Source organism: Pristiophorus japonicus, chromosome 5 (assembly GCF_044704955.1).
Source record: "Pristiophorus japonicus isolate sPriJap1 chromosome 5, sPriJap1.hap1, whole genome shotgun sequence".
Taxonomy (NCBI): Eukaryota; Metazoa; Chordata; class Chondrichthyes; family Pristiophoridae; genus Pristiophorus; species Pristiophorus japonicus.
In genome coordinates this window covers 72457540-72472505 of record NC_091981.1, presented here as the reverse complement: position 1 = coordinate 72472505, position 14966 = coordinate 72457540, and the positions used below count along the sequence as shown (strand labels likewise).

The 14966-nt window shown below is 52.8% G+C and overlaps 1 protein-coding gene across 6 annotated transcripts in view; it reads right to left on the bottom strand.

The window, feature by feature from the left end:
- The window catches only part of tbc1d7 (TBC1 domain family, member 7), a 74203-nt gene extending 70863 nt beyond the window's left edge, over window positions 1–3340 (bottom strand). For 3 of the 6 annotated variants that reach the window (XM_070880708.1, XM_070880712.1, XM_070880714.1), the window contains exon 1: window positions 3160–3235. In XM_070880708.1, coding sequence (XP_070736809.1) covers window positions 3160–3192 — 33 coding nt within the window. In that variant the 5' untranslated portion in view covers window positions 3193–3235. Of the gene's footprint in view, window positions 1–3159; window positions 3236–3268 lie in introns of those variants that run through there. The other 3 variants (XM_070880709.1, XM_070880711.1, XM_070880710.1) reach the window with 3 other exon arrangements.
- Between the last annotated feature and the right edge of the window lie 11626 nt (window positions 3341–14966).

Sequence of the window (14966 nt, the reverse complement as noted above, 5' to 3'; positions counted from 1 at the left end):
ACTGCAGGCCAGTCAGCTTAACCTCGGTAGTGGGGAAGCTTTTAGAAGCAATAATCAGTGACAAAATTACGTCACTTGGATAAGTGTGGATTAATTAAGGAAAGCCAGCATGGATTTGTTAAAGACAAATCATGCTTAACTTGATTTTTTGATGAGGTAACAGAGAGTTGATAAGGGGAGTGCAATTGATGAGGTATACATTGACTTCCAAAAGGCATTTCATAAAGTGCCTCATAATAAGCTTGCCAGCAAAGTTGAAGCCCATGGAATAAAAGGGACAGTGGCAGCATGGATAAGAAATTAGCTAACTGACAGGAAACAGAGTAGTGGTGAACAGTTGTTTTTCAGACTGGAAGGTGGTACACAGTGGTGTTCCCCAGTGGTCGGCAGTAAGACCCCATCATCATAGGCAGTCCCTCGGAATCGAGGAAGACTTGCTTCTACTCTTAACACGAGTTCTTAGGTGGCTGTACAGTCCAACACAAGAACCAGTCTCTGTCACAGGTGGGGCAGATAGTCGTTAAGGGAAGGGGTGGGTGGGACTAGTTTGCCGCACGCTCTTTCCGCTGCCTGCGCTTGATTTCTGCACACTCTCGGCGATGAGACTCCAGGTGTTCAGCGCCCTCCCGGATGCGCTTCCTCCAGTTATAGCGGTCTTTGGCAGGGTCTCCCAGGTGTCAGTGGGGATGTTGCACTTTATCAGAGAGGCTTTGAGGGTGTCCTTGTAACGTTTCAGCTGCCCACCTTTGGCTCGTTTGTTGTGAAGGAGTTCCGAGTAAAGCGCTTGCTTTGGGAGTCTCGTGTCTGGCATGCAAACTATGTGGCCTGCCCAGCGGAGCTGATCAAGTGTGGTCAGTGTTTCGATGCTGGGGATGTTGGCCTGGTCGAGGATGCTAATGTTGGTGCGTTTGTCCTTCCAGGGGATTTGTAGGATCTTGCGGAGACATTGCTGGTGGTATTTCTCCATATTACTATAGTCCTGTAGACCATGAGCTTAGTGGCAGTTTTGAGGGCCTGGTCTTCAAACACTAGAACCACTGCTTTTCTTGATATATATTAACAGCTTGGACTTTGGAGAACAGGGCACAATTTCAAAATTTGCAGATGACACAAAGTATAGTGAACAATGAGGAGGATAGTGATAGATTTCAAGACAGACAGACAGACAGACAGACTGGTGGAATGGTCGGATATGTGGCAGATTAAATTTACCACAAAGTGATACATTTTGGAAGAATGAGGCAATATAAACTAAAAGGTACAATTCTAAAGGGGGTGCATGAACAGACACACCTGGGGATATATGTGCACAAACTGTTGAAGGTAGCATGACAGGTTGAGAAAATGGTTAAAAATGTGTACGGGATCTTGGACTTCATAAAGGCAGAGTACAAAAGCAAGGATGTTATGAAGAACAAAGGTTATAAAACACTTGTCTGACCTTAACTGGAGTATAGTGTCCAATTCTGAGCACCACATTTTAGGAAGGGTGTTAAGGCCTTCGCGTGCGTGCAGAAAAGATTTACAAGAATGGTTCCAGGGATGGAAGACGTCAGTTACATGGATAGACTAGAGAAGCTGGGGTTGTTCTCCTTAGAGCAGAGGACATTTAATAGAGGTGTTCAAAATCACGAGGAATCTGGACAGAGTAGATGGAGACAAACTGTTCCCATTGGCGGAAGTGTCGAGAACCAGAGGACACAGATTTAAAGTGTTTTGCAGAAGAACCAAAGGTGGCATGAGGAAAACTTTGTTTTACAGAGCGAGTGCTTAGAATCTGGAATGCACTGCCGGAGAGGGTGGTTGAGATAGATTCCATCGAGGTTTTCAAAAGGGATTGGATAAGTACTTGAAGGAAAAACATCGCAGGATTGCGGGGGAAAGAGATCAGCTGAAGTGCTCTTGCAGAGAGCCGGCATTGGCTTGACGGGTCAAGTGGCCTCCTTCTGTGCTGTAGCCATGCTATGATTTTATTCTAGGATTGCTATTAACTGTAATGCGATTTAAAGGCATCACGTATGATCGCAAAGACTTTTTACTTCCATAATGTTATTTTGGTTATCTGTACTAATAGTTTTTACACACCGAGTACAAATAATGCAGTGAATATACGGTAATTGCAGTGAATATACGGTAAGTGCAGTGAATATACGGTAAGTGCAGTGAATATACAGTAAGTGCAGTAAGTGCAGTGAATATACGGTAAGTGCAGTGAATATACGGTAAGTGCAGTGAATATACGGTAAGTGCAGTGAATATACGGTAAGTGCAGAGAATATACGGTAATTGCAGTGAATATACGGTAAGTGCAGTGAATATACAGTAAGTGCAGTAAGTGCAGTGAATATACGGTAATTGCAGTGAATATACGGTAAGTGCAGTAAGTGCAGTGAATATACGGTAAGTGCAGAGAATATACGGTAAGTGCAGTGAATATACGGTAAGTGCAGTGAATATACGGTAAGTGCAGAGAATATACGGTAAGTGCAGTAAGTGCAGTGAATATACGGTAAGTGCAGTGAATATACGGTAAGTGCAGTAAGTGCAGTGAATATACGGTAAGTGCAGAGAATATACGGTAAGTGCAGTGAATATACGGTAAGTGCAGTGAATATACGGTAAGTGCAGTGAATATACGGTAAGTGCAGTAAGTGCAGTGAATATACGGTAAGTGCAGTGAATATACGGTAAGTGCAGTGAATATACGGTAAGTGCAGTAAGTGCAGTGAATATACGGTAAGTGCAGTGAATATACGGTAAGTGCAGTGAATATACAGTAAGTGCAGTAAGTGCAGTGAATATACGGTAAGTGCAGTGAATATACGGTAAGTGCAGTGAATATACGGTAAGTGCAGTGAATATACGGTAAGTGCAGTAAGTGCAGTGAATATACGGTAAGTGCAGTGAATATACGGTAAGTGCAGTGAATATACAGTAAGTGCAGTAAGTGCAGTGAATATACGGTAAGTGCAGTGAATATACGGTAAGTGCAGTAAGTGCAGTGAATATACGGTAAGTGCAGTGAATATACGGTAAGTGCAGTGCAGTACGGGCAGTAGCGTGTACTCAGTAAATGCAGGCTGTGTACAGGGGCCCGCGACAGGATGCCGCGGGCTGTGCTCAGGGTCGGTAACACCAACTCCCGCCCTAAACACACACCGAGACATCACTGCAGCTGATCAGACCAGCCATCAAACTCGCTCCAACATCCGACTCGCACAGCAGCCTCCCCCATCCCCCCCCGGCCCGGCCCGGCCCACTCACTCACCACTTCCGGCTCGACAGCCCGTGCCCACCGAGCGCTCGCGCGCCGCCAAAGCACCGCCGCGCTGCAGGGCCGGAAATGGCGTCACAACGTTGCAGCCGGAAAGGAGCAGGGAAAGTGTGAGACAGTTATGGAAGAGACACAGCCAGATAGAGACTGAGACAGATAGAAACATCGAAAGTAGGTGCCGGAGTAGGCCATTCGGCCCTTCGAGCCTGCATTCAATAAGATCATGGCTGATCTTTCCCTCAGTACCCCTTTCCTGCTTTCTCTCCATACCCCTTGATCCCTTTAGCCGTAAGGGCCATATCCAACTCCCTCTTCAATATATCCAATGAACTGGTATCAACAACTCTCTGCGGCAGGGAATTCCACAGGTTAACAACTCTCTGAGTGAAGAAGATTCTCCTCATCTCAGTCCGAAATGGCTTACCCCTTATCCTTAGACTGTGTCCCCTGGTTCTGGACTTCCCCAACATCGGGAACATTCTTCCCGCATCTACCCTGTTCAGTCCCGTCAGAATCGTATACGTTTATATGAGATCCCCTCTCATCCTTCTAAACTCCAGTGATCCAGTCTCTCCTCATATGACAGTCCAGCCATCCCTGGAATCAGTCTGGTGAACCATCGCTGCACTCCCTTAGAGACTGAGACACAGTTAGAGACTGAGACGCAGCCAGCGACAGTCAGACTGAGACACAGCCAGAGACAATTAGAGACTGAGACACAGTTAGAGACTGAGACGCAGCCAGCAACAGTCAGAGACTGAGACACAGCCAGAGACAGTCAGAGATTGAAACGCAGTCAGAGACCGAGACACAGCCAGACACAATCAGACTGAGATGCAGTCAGAGACTGAAATGCAGTCAGACTGAAATGCAGTCAGACTGAGATGCAGTCGGGGACGGTCGGAATCTGAGACGCAGTCGGGGACAGTGGGAGAATGAGACGCAGTCGGGGACAGTGGGAGACTGAGGTGCAGTCGGAGACAGTGGGAGACTGAGGTGCAGTCGGGGACAGTGGGAGAATGAGGCGCAGTCGGGGACAGTGGGAGAATGAGACGCAGTCGGGGACAGTGGGAGACTGAGGTGCAGTCGGGGACAGTGGGAGAATGAGACGCAGTCGGGGACAGTGGGAGACTGAGGTGCAGTCGGGGACAGTGGGAGAATGAGACGCAGTCGGGGACAGTGGGAGACTGAGGCGCAGTCGGAGACAGTGGGAGACTGAGGCGCAGTCGGAGACAGTGGGAGACTGAGGCGCAGTCGGGGACTGAGACGCAGTCAGGGACAGTGGGAGAATGAGGCGCAGTCGGGGACTGAGACGCAGTCAGGGACAGTGGGAGAATGAGGCGCAGTCAGGGACAGTGGGAGACTGAGGTGCAGTCGGGGACAGTGGGAGAATGAGGCGCAGTCGGGGACAGTGGGAGAATGAGGCGCAGTCGGGGACAGTGGGAGACTGAGGCGCAGTCAGGGACAGTGGGAGACTGAGGTGCAGTCGGGGACAGTGGGAGAATGAGGCGCAGTCGGGGACAGTGGGAGACTGAGGCGCAGTCGGAGACAGTGGGAGACTGAGGTGCAGTCGGGGACAGTGGGAGAATGAGACGCAGTCGGAGACAGTGGGAGACTGAGGTGCAGTCGGGGACAGTGGGAGAATGAGGCGCAGTCGGGGACAGTGGGAGAATGAGGCGCAGTCGGGGACTGAGACGCAGTCAGGGACAGTGGGAGAATGAGGCGCAGTCAGGGACAGTGGGAGAATGAGGCGCAGTCGGGGACAGTGGGAGAATGAGGCGCAGTCGGGGACAGTGGGAGACTGAGGTGCAGTCGGGGACAGTGGGAGAATGAGGCGCAGTCGGGGACAGTGGGAGAATGAGGCGCAGTCAGGGACAGTGGGAGAATGAGGCGCAGTCGGGGACAGTGGGAGAATGAGGCGCAGTCGGAGACAGTGGGAGAATGAGGCGCAGTCGGGGACAGTGGGAGAATGAGGCGCAGTCGGGGACAGTGGGAGACTGAGGCGCAGTCGGGGACAGTGGGAGAATGAGGTGCAGTCGGAGACAGTGGGAGAATGAGGCGCAGTCGGGGACAGTGGGAGACTGAGGCGCAGTCGGAGACAGTGGGAGAATGAGGCGCAGTCGGGGACAGTGGGAGAATGAGGCGCAGTCGGGGACAGTGGGAGACTGAGGCGCAGTCGGGGACAGTGGGAGAATGAGGCGCAGTCGGGGACAGTGGGAGAATGAGGCGCAGTCGGGGACAGTGGGAGACTGAGGCGCAGTCGGGGACAGTGGGAGAATGAGGCGCAGTCGGGGACAGTGGGAGAATGAGGCGCAGTCGGGGACAGTGGGAGAATGAGACGCAGTCGGGGACAGTGGGAGAATGAGGCGCAGTCGGGGACAGTGGGAGACTGAGGCGCAGTCGGAGACAGTGGGAGAATGAGACGCAGTCGGGGACTGAGACGCAGTCACGGACAGTGGGAGAATGAGACGCAGTCGGGGACAGTGGGAGAATGAGGCGCAGTCGGGGACAGTGGGAGAATGAGACGCAGTCGGGGACAGTGGGAGAATGAGACGCAGTCGGGGACAGTGGGAGAATGAGGCGCAGTCGGGGACTGAGACGCAGTCGGGGACAGTGGGAGAATGAGACGCAGTCGGGGACTGAGACGCAGTCAGGGACAGTGGGAGACTGAGGCGCAGTCGGGGACTGAGGCACAGTGGGAGAGAGTCGGGGACTGAGGCGCAGTCGGGGACAGTGGGAGACTGAGGCGCAGTCGGAGACAGTGGGAGAATGAGACGCAGTCGGGGACTGAGACGCAGTCAGGGACAGTGGGAGAATGAGACGCAGTCAGGGACAGTGGGAGAATGAGGCGCAGTCGGGGACAGTGGGAGAATGAGACGCAGTCGGGGACAGTGGGAGACTGAGGCGCAGTCGGGGACAGTGGGAGAATGAGACGCAGTCGGGGACTGAGACGCAGTCAGGGACAGTGGGAGAATGAGACGCAGTCGGGGACTGAGACGCAGTCAGGGACAGTGGGAGACTGAGGTGCAGTCGGGGACTGAGGCACAGTGGGAGAGAGTCGGGGACTGAGACGCAGTCGGGGACAGTGGGAGACTGAGGCGCAGTCGGGGACTGAGGCACAGTGGGAGAGAGTCGGGGACTGAGGCGCAGTCGGGGACAGTGGGAGAATGAGGCGCAGTCGGGGACAGTGGGAGACTGAGGCGCAGTCGGAGACAGTGGGAGAATGAGACGCAGTCGGGGACAGTGGGAGAATGAGGCGCAGTCGGGGACAGTGGGAGAATGAGACGCAGTCGGGGACAGTGGGAGAATGAGGCGCAGTCGGGGACAGTGGGAGAATGAGACGCAGTCGGGGACAGTGGGAGAATGAGACGCAGTCGGGGACTGAGACGCAGTCAGGGACAGTGGGAGAATGAGGTGCAGTCGGGGACAGTGGGAGACTGAGGTGCAGTCGGAGACAGTGGGAGAATGAGACGCAGTCAGGGACAGTGGGAGACTGAGGTGCAGTCGGGGACAGTGGGAGACTGAGGTGCAGTCGGAGACAGTGGGAGAATGAGACGCAGTCAGGGACAGTGGGAGAATGAGGTGCAGTCGGGGACAGTGGGAGACTGAGGTGCAGTCGGAGACAGTGGGAGAATGAGACGCAGTCAGGGACAGTGGGAGACTGAGGTGCAGTCGGGGACTGAGGCACAGTGGGAGAGAGTCGGGGACTGAGACGCAGTCAGGGACAGTGGGAGACTGAGGCGCAGTCGGGGACTGAGGCACAGTGGGAGAGAGTCGGGGACTGAGGCGCAGTCGGGGACAGTGGGAGAATGAGGCGCAGTCGGGGACAGTGGGAGACTGAGGCGCAGTCGGAGACAGTGGGAGAATGAGGCGCAGTCGGGGACAGTGGGAGACTGAGGTGCAGTCGGAGACAGTGGGAGAATGAGACGCAGTCAGGGACAGTGGGAGAATGAGGTGCAGTCGGGGACAGTGGGAGACTGAGGTGCAGTCGGAGACAGTGGGAGAATGAGACGCAGTCAGGGACAGTGGGAGACTGAGGTGCAGTCGGGGACTGAGGCACAGTGGGAGAGAGTCGGGGACTGAGACGCAGTCAGGGACAGTGGGAGACTGAGGCGCAGTCGGGGACTGAGGCACAGTGGGAGAGAGTCGGGGACTGAGGCGCAGTCGGGGACAGTGGGAGAATGAGGCGCAGTCGGGGACAGTGGGAGACTGAGGCGCAGTCGGAGACAGTGGGAGAATGAGACGCAGTCGGGGACAGTGGGAGAATGAGACGCAGTCGGGGACTGAGACGCAGTCAGGGACAGTGGGAGAATGAGACGCAGTCGGGGACAGTGGGAGAATGAGACGCAGTCGGGGACTGAGACGCAGTCAGGGACAGTGGGAGAATGAGACGCAGTCGGGGACAGTGGGAGAATGAGGCGCAGTCGGGGACAGTGGGAGAATGAGACGCAGTCGGGGACAGTGGGAGAATGAGACGCAGTCGGGGACAGTGGGAGAATGAGGCGCAGTCGGGGACAGTGGGAGAATGAGACGCAGTCGGGGACAGTGGGAGAATGAGACGCAGTCGGGGACTGAGACGCAGTCAGGGACAGTGGGAGACTGAGGTGCAGTCGGGGACTGAGGCACAGTGGGAGAGAGTCGGGGACTGAGACGCAGTCGGGGACAGTGGGAGACTGAGGCGCAGTCGGGGACAGTGGGAGACTGAGGCGCAGTCGGGGACAGTGGGAGACTGAGGCGCAGTCGGGGACAGTGGGAGACTGAGGCGCAGTCGGAGACAGTGGGAGACTGAGGAGCAGTCGGGGACAGTGGGAGACTGAGGCGCAGTCGGGGACAGTGGGAGACTGAGGCGCAGTCGGGGACAGTGGGAGACTGAGGCGCAGTCGGGGACAGTGGGAGACTGAGGCGCAGTCGGGGACAGTGGGAGACTGAGGCGCAGTCGGGGACAGTGGGAGACTGAGGCGCAGTCGGAGACAGTGGGAGACTGAGGTGCAGTCGGGGACAGTGGGAGAATGAGACGCAGTCGGGGACTGAGACGCAGTCAGGGACAGTGGGAGAATGAGGCGCAGTCGGGGACAGTGGGAGACTGAGGTGCAGTCGGGGACAGTGGGAGACTGAGGCGCAGTCGGGGACAGTGGGAGACTGAGGTGCAGTCGGGGACAGTGGGAGACTGAGGCGCAGTCGGGGACAGTGGGAGAATGAGGCGCAGTCGGGGACAGTGGGAGACTGAGGCGCAGTCGGAGACAGTGGGAGACTGAGGTGCAGTCGGAGACAGTGGGAGAATGAGACGCAGTCAGGGACAGTGGGAGACTGAGGTGCAGTCGGGGACTGAGGCACAGTGGGAGAGAGTCGGGGACTGAGGCGCAGTCGGGGACAGTGGGAGAATGAGGCGCAGTCGGGGACAGTGGGAGACTGAGGCGCAGTCGGGGACAGTGGGAGAATGAGACGCAGTCGGGGACTGAGACGCAGTCAGGGACAGTGGGAGACTGAGGCGCAGTCGGGGACAGTGGGAGACTGAGGTGCAGTCGGAGACAGTGGGAGACTGAGGTGCAGTCGGAGACAGTGGGAGACTGAGGTGCAGTCGGAGACAGTGGGAGACTGAGGTGCAGTCGGAGACAGTGGGAGACTGAGGCGCAGTCGGGGACAGTGGGAGACTGAGGTGCAGTCGGAGACAGTGGGAGACTGAGGTGCAGTCGGGGACAGTGGGAGACTGAGGTGCAGTCGGGGACTGAGGCACAGTGGGAGAGAGTCGGGGACTGAGGCACAGTGGGAGAGAGTCGGGGACTGAGGCGCAGTCGGGGACAGTGGGAGACTGAGGTGCAGTCGGGGACTGAGACGCAGTCAGGGACAGTGGGAGACTGAGGTGCAGTCGGGGACTGAGACGCAGTCAGGGACAGTGGGAGACTGAGGCGCAGTCAGGGACAGTGGGAGACTGAGGTGCAGTCGGGGACTGAGACGCAGTCAGGGACAGTGGGAGACTGAGGCGCAGTCAGGGACAGTGGGAGACTGAGGCGCAGTCGGGGACTGAGGCACAGTGGGAGAGAGTCGGGGACTGAGGCGCAGTCGGGGACAGTGGGAGAATGAGGTGCAGTCGGGGACAGTGGGAGACTGAGGTGCAGTCGGGGACAGTGGGAGACTGAGGCGCAGTCGGGGACAGTGGGAGAATGAGGCGCAGTCGGGGACTGAGACGCAGTCAGGGACAGTGGGAGACTGAGGTGCAGTCGGGGACTGAGGCACAGTGGGAGAGAGTCGGGGACTGAGGCGCAGTCGGGGACAGTGGGAGAATGAGGCGCAGTCGGGGACAGTGGGAGACTGAGGCGCAGTCGGGGACAGTGGGAGACTGAGGCGCAGTCGGGGACAGTGGGAGAATGAGACGCAGTCGGGGACTGAGACGCAGTCAGGGACAGTGGGAGACTGAGGCGCAGTCGGGGACAGTGGGAGACTGAGGTGCAGTCGGAGACAGTGGGAGACTGAGGTGCAGTCGGAGACAGTGGGAGACTGAGGTGCAGTCGGAGACAGTGGGAGACTGAGGTGCAGTCGGAGACAGTGGGAGACTGAGGCGCAGTCGGGGACAGTGGGAGACTGAGGTGCAGTCGGAGACAGTGGGAGACTGAGGTGCAGTCGGGGACAGTGGGAGACTGAGGTGCAGTCGGGGACTGAGGCACAGTGGGAGAGAGTCGGGGACTGAGGCACAGTGGGAGAGAGTCGGGGACTGAGGCGCAGTCGGGGACAGTGGGAGACTGAGGTGCAGTCGGGGACTGAGACGCAGTCAGGGACAGTGGGAGACTGAGGTGCAGTCGGGGACTGAGACGCAGTCAGGGACAGTGGGAGACTGAGGCGCAGTCAGGGACAGTGGGAGACTGAGGTGCAGTCGGGGACTGAGACGCAGTCAGGGACAGTGGGAGACTGAGGCGCAGTCAGGGACAGTGGGAGACTGAGACGCAGTCAGGGACAGTGGGAGACTGAGGCGCAGTCGGGGACTGAGGCACAGTGGGAGAGAGTCGGGGACTGAGGCACAGTGGGAGAGAGTCGGGGACTGAGGCGCAGTCGGGGACAGTGGGAGACTGAGGCGCAGCCAAATAGAGACTGAGACTGAGGCACAGCCAGAGTGCAGAGCTGGCTTGAGGGGCAGAATGTCCTACTCTTCTCCTATTTCTTATGTTTCTATTCTTATTTCTTATGCTACACAGGCAGACAGAGACTGAGGCAGAGACAGATGGAGACTGAAGCACAGACAGATAGAGTGCGGAGCAGCCTCAAGTGGCCAAATGGCCTACTCCTGCTCCTATTTCTTATGGTCCTGTTCCTATTTCTCATGTTACACAGACAGGCAGGTTGAGACTGATACACAGACAGATTGAGACTGATACACAGACAGATTGAGACTGATACACAGACAAATAGAGGTTTCGGGTGAATTTATAATGGGGAACAAAGAAATGGCAGACCAATTGAACAAGTACTTTGGTTCTGTCTTCACAAAGGAAGACACAAATAACCTTCCGGATGTACTAAGGGACCGAAGGTTTAGGGAGAAGGAGGAACTGAAGGGTATTCTTATTATGCGGGAAATTGTGTGAGGGAAATTGATGGGATTGACAGCCGATAAATCCCCAGGGCCTGATAGTCTACATCCCAGAGTACTTAAGGAAGTGGCCCTAGAAATAGTGGATGCATTGGTGATAATTTTCCAACAGTCTATCGACTGGTCAGTTCCTATGGACTGGAGGGATGCTAATGTAACACCATATTTTTAAAAAGGAGGGAGAGAGAAAACGGGGAATTATAGACCGGTTAGCCTGACATCAGTAGTGGGGAAAATGTTGGAATCAATCACTAAGGATGAAATAGCAGCGCATTTGGAAAGCAGTGACAGGATTGGTCCAAGTCAGCATGGATTTATGAAGGGGAAATCATGCTTGACAAATCTTCTAGAATTTTTTGAGGATGTAATTAGTAGTGGACAGGGGAGAACCAGTGGATGTGATGTATTTGGACTTTGAAAAGGCTTTTGACAAGGTCCCACGTAAGAGATTGGTGTGCAAAATCAAAGCACATGGTATTGGGGGTAATATACTGACGTGGATAGAGAACTGGTTGGCAGACAGGAAGCAGAGAGTCGGGATTAAGGGGTCCTTTTCAGATTGGCAGGCAGTTACTGGTGGGGTGCCGCAGGGCTCAGTGCTGGGACCTCAGCTCTTTACAATATACATTAATGATTTAGATGAAAGAATTGAGTGTAATATCTCCAAGTTTGCAAATGGCACTAAACTGGGTGGCGGTGTGAGCTGTGAGGAGGATGCTAAGGGGCTGCAGGGTGACTTGGACAGGTTAGGCGAGTGGGCAAATACATGGCAGATGCAGTATAATGTGAATAAATGTGAAGTTATCCACTTTGGGGGCAAAAACACGAAGGCAGAATATTATCTGAATGGCAGATTAGGAAAAGGGGAGGTGCAGTGAGACATGGGTGTCACGATTCATCAGTCATTGAAGGTTGGCATGCAGGTGCAGCAGGTGGTGAAGAAGGCAAATGGTATGTTGGCCTTCATAGCAAGGGGATTTGAGTATGATAGAGAATTCAAACAGGCTGCATTTAGACAGGCTGTGAAAATTCACAGACACCAAGTTAGAGATGCTACGTGAGTGGGAGCATGTTGCATTAAGTCATCAAACAACTTGACATTTTAGGACCTTTGGGTAGTGAGCCAATAAGGTCAAAGAAGGCGAGTTCTTTTCTGTAAATTGATCCAGGTATAAGTACAGCCATTTTGACCATGTGGTCTCAGAAGGACAAAGACCTGGCTTAAAGCCAAGAGCTTGTTACTGCTGCCAAAAATAAAGTGACATTAAAACTACAATCGGAGTTCGCATTTCATTGGAAATTAAGAGATCTAACAATTTTGGCATCACGAACAGGATCGCTGAGGAAAAAACTGAATTTTGGACATTGGACCTACATACTGAGGTAAGGACTCCTCTTTATAAAAGTCCTCGGTCAAAAGTCTAAATTCGCCTCCTACCTGATTCTGAAAGCCTCCGGTTTGCGAACCCTCCGGTTGGTAGTCGGCTCGAGGTCCCATAGACGTCTAAACTTCGGCGGTGTGTTTGGTAATTAATCACCGACCTATTGATCGGCTAGAAAGCCTACGACTCGAGACCCCAGTAAAGAAATCAGTATTATGGCAGCAGGAGATAAGAGCAAAGAATTGCCTACAACTGTTAAAGGTGGGCAGGCACCACCTGAAGTTTCGCTAGATTTAATTCTCAAACAGTTGAAAGAATACATCGAGCAACAATTCAACTTATCTAAAACCTGTATTAAGATCGAACAAAAGTACGGAACCTCCAAAGGACAATGGTCCTTGGACGACATTAAAAGGGTCTGGGGAAAAATGACCCGTATGAAAAATAAAGAGCGAACTAGATGGTCCCCAGCCGTTATGTGACAGATTCGAAAGCAGAATGAAATTATAATGCGTTCCCAACATGATCGAGAACTGACCAGTACAAAGGGTCAATTGCAAGCTGTTTGTGCACAGCTGCGACAGAAAAAACTTGAACTTGAAAAGCTGGAAGCGGAAGTTAAAGATCTTAAAGGTGAAATTAAAGAATGGAAAAAATCATTAGGTCAAGAGACAGTAATAGGAAAAGGAAAATGTATCGGTCAATTCCCAGGGTACCCATGTTTGGATAAATTAAAAGCGCAAACCCAAAGACACGACCGAGGAATAGATACGGTTTCTGAATCCTCCGACGATACAGGGTCAGAGGATGAAGAATTAGGGATGCGCTTTGCCCCGTTTAAAAAAAAAAAGACAAGTTGTAGTCAAATCAGAAGAGACTGCGGATGAGGGCGGAACCAAAAAAACGAGGAAAAGGGTGTATGAAGAATACTTAGTTCATGCTCCGGCAGACCCAGAGAAAATTGATAAATGGCCCAAGGAATTGCCCAATCCAAAGAAAGGGGGAGTGAAAACGTGGGACCAATTGGACCGCTGAAGAAATATATATCAACTTCATCCCTGGGACAGAGTGCAAATTTTGACCATAATGGTGCCAAAAACACAAGGAAGAAAATTGCACGACAAGGTAGATGAAGCTTTGGGGCAGAATGAGCAAGATTTAGATGCAGGATGGGAGGCGATTAAACACTGGCTGCAAGCCTTCAGTCCAGTTAAGACAGACTGGGGAAAAATTGCAACCTGCCAACAGAAAGGAACAGAGGAGGTCCTGGAGTATGACGAGCGGTTTAGATGCACGTGGCTAGAACATTCGGGTATGAATAATACGGATGAGGAAATGGATGAACAAGTGTTTGGACCATTGAAAGCAGCTTTCGTGGCAGGTCTAAAGCCAGAACTGTCCAAAATGCTTAAGGTAGTGTTACCGGACTGGGAAGGGAGAGGAACTACCTTTGCAGCATTGGTGGATCGATGTAACCAATTAGATCGGGATATGGGAGCTAAAGTCCGAGTGTACAGGCTATGGGATAGAAATCCCAGGATTCCGATAAACAGTCATTCGGAAAATTACCCGGAAAATGTCATTATTGTGGGAAAAAAGGTCACTGGGCCAAGACGTGCAGGGCAAAACAGAAAGGTCATGGCTGGGGAAGAGGACGCAGCCAGGGATACAATTCAGCCAACAAACCAGACTTGTCACAAGATAACGACCTCATAGAAGCATTTAAGCGACTGACAATACAACAACAGAAGGAGTTACTTGGGATAGCAAAATACGATTAGAGCCCACCCTGGCTCCCCTCCTTGCACTAATACAACAAAGGGGAGATGGGCTATATATAACTGTGAGGGTGGGCGATAAGGATGTGGACTGTCTTTTAGACATAGAGGCGGAATTAATATGCTTACCTCTACAATATGGAGACTTTTTGCTGTTGGATGGTAGGGCACGTACAGCCTATGGAGTTGGGGGCCATAAGATGGAAATTAAAAGGACAACACCAGTACTTATCGGGCTGAGTCCACATGAACTAACCACGCCGATCTGGATAGGCCCAGTAGATCAACCCCTTTTGGGAATGGACGTTCTAATCCAAATAGATTCATCGTTGCAGTTCGAGGATGGTCGGATGAAATGGTCAATTAGAACTTTGAAGAAAGAAGAATTGAAGGAACACCCGATATGGGCTAAAGATAAGAACGATTGTGGCCTACTCCAGATGGAGCCTGCGGCATTTACCGGGACCAAGCCTCCATGCACTAAACAGTATCCCATCAGTCCAACTGCCATCGCAGGAATCTTACCGGTTATTCAGCAATTGGAGAAACAAGGGGTGCTTATTAAAATGCATAGCTCCTCCAATAGCCCCGTGTGGCCGGTACAGAAATCTAATGAGACTTGGCGTTTGACTGTCGATTATAGGAAAGCTAACCAGTGTATTGATCAAAAAGCTCCTTTGGTCGCAGATTCCTCCACCATTTTTAATGCCCTCAAACCGGAACATAAATATTTCTCGGTTATAGATACGGCCAACGGATTTTGGTCGGTGCCTCTGGCACCGGAGGTTCGACAGTGGTTTGCTTTCACTGTCCAAGGACAACAGTACATTTGGACTCGGTTACCGCAGGTTTCCACAACAGCCCTACGGTATTCCACATGGCTTTACAAAGCCATTTGCGAGAATTACCTCCCCTGTCATCCACAGTCATCCAATATGTAGACAATATCC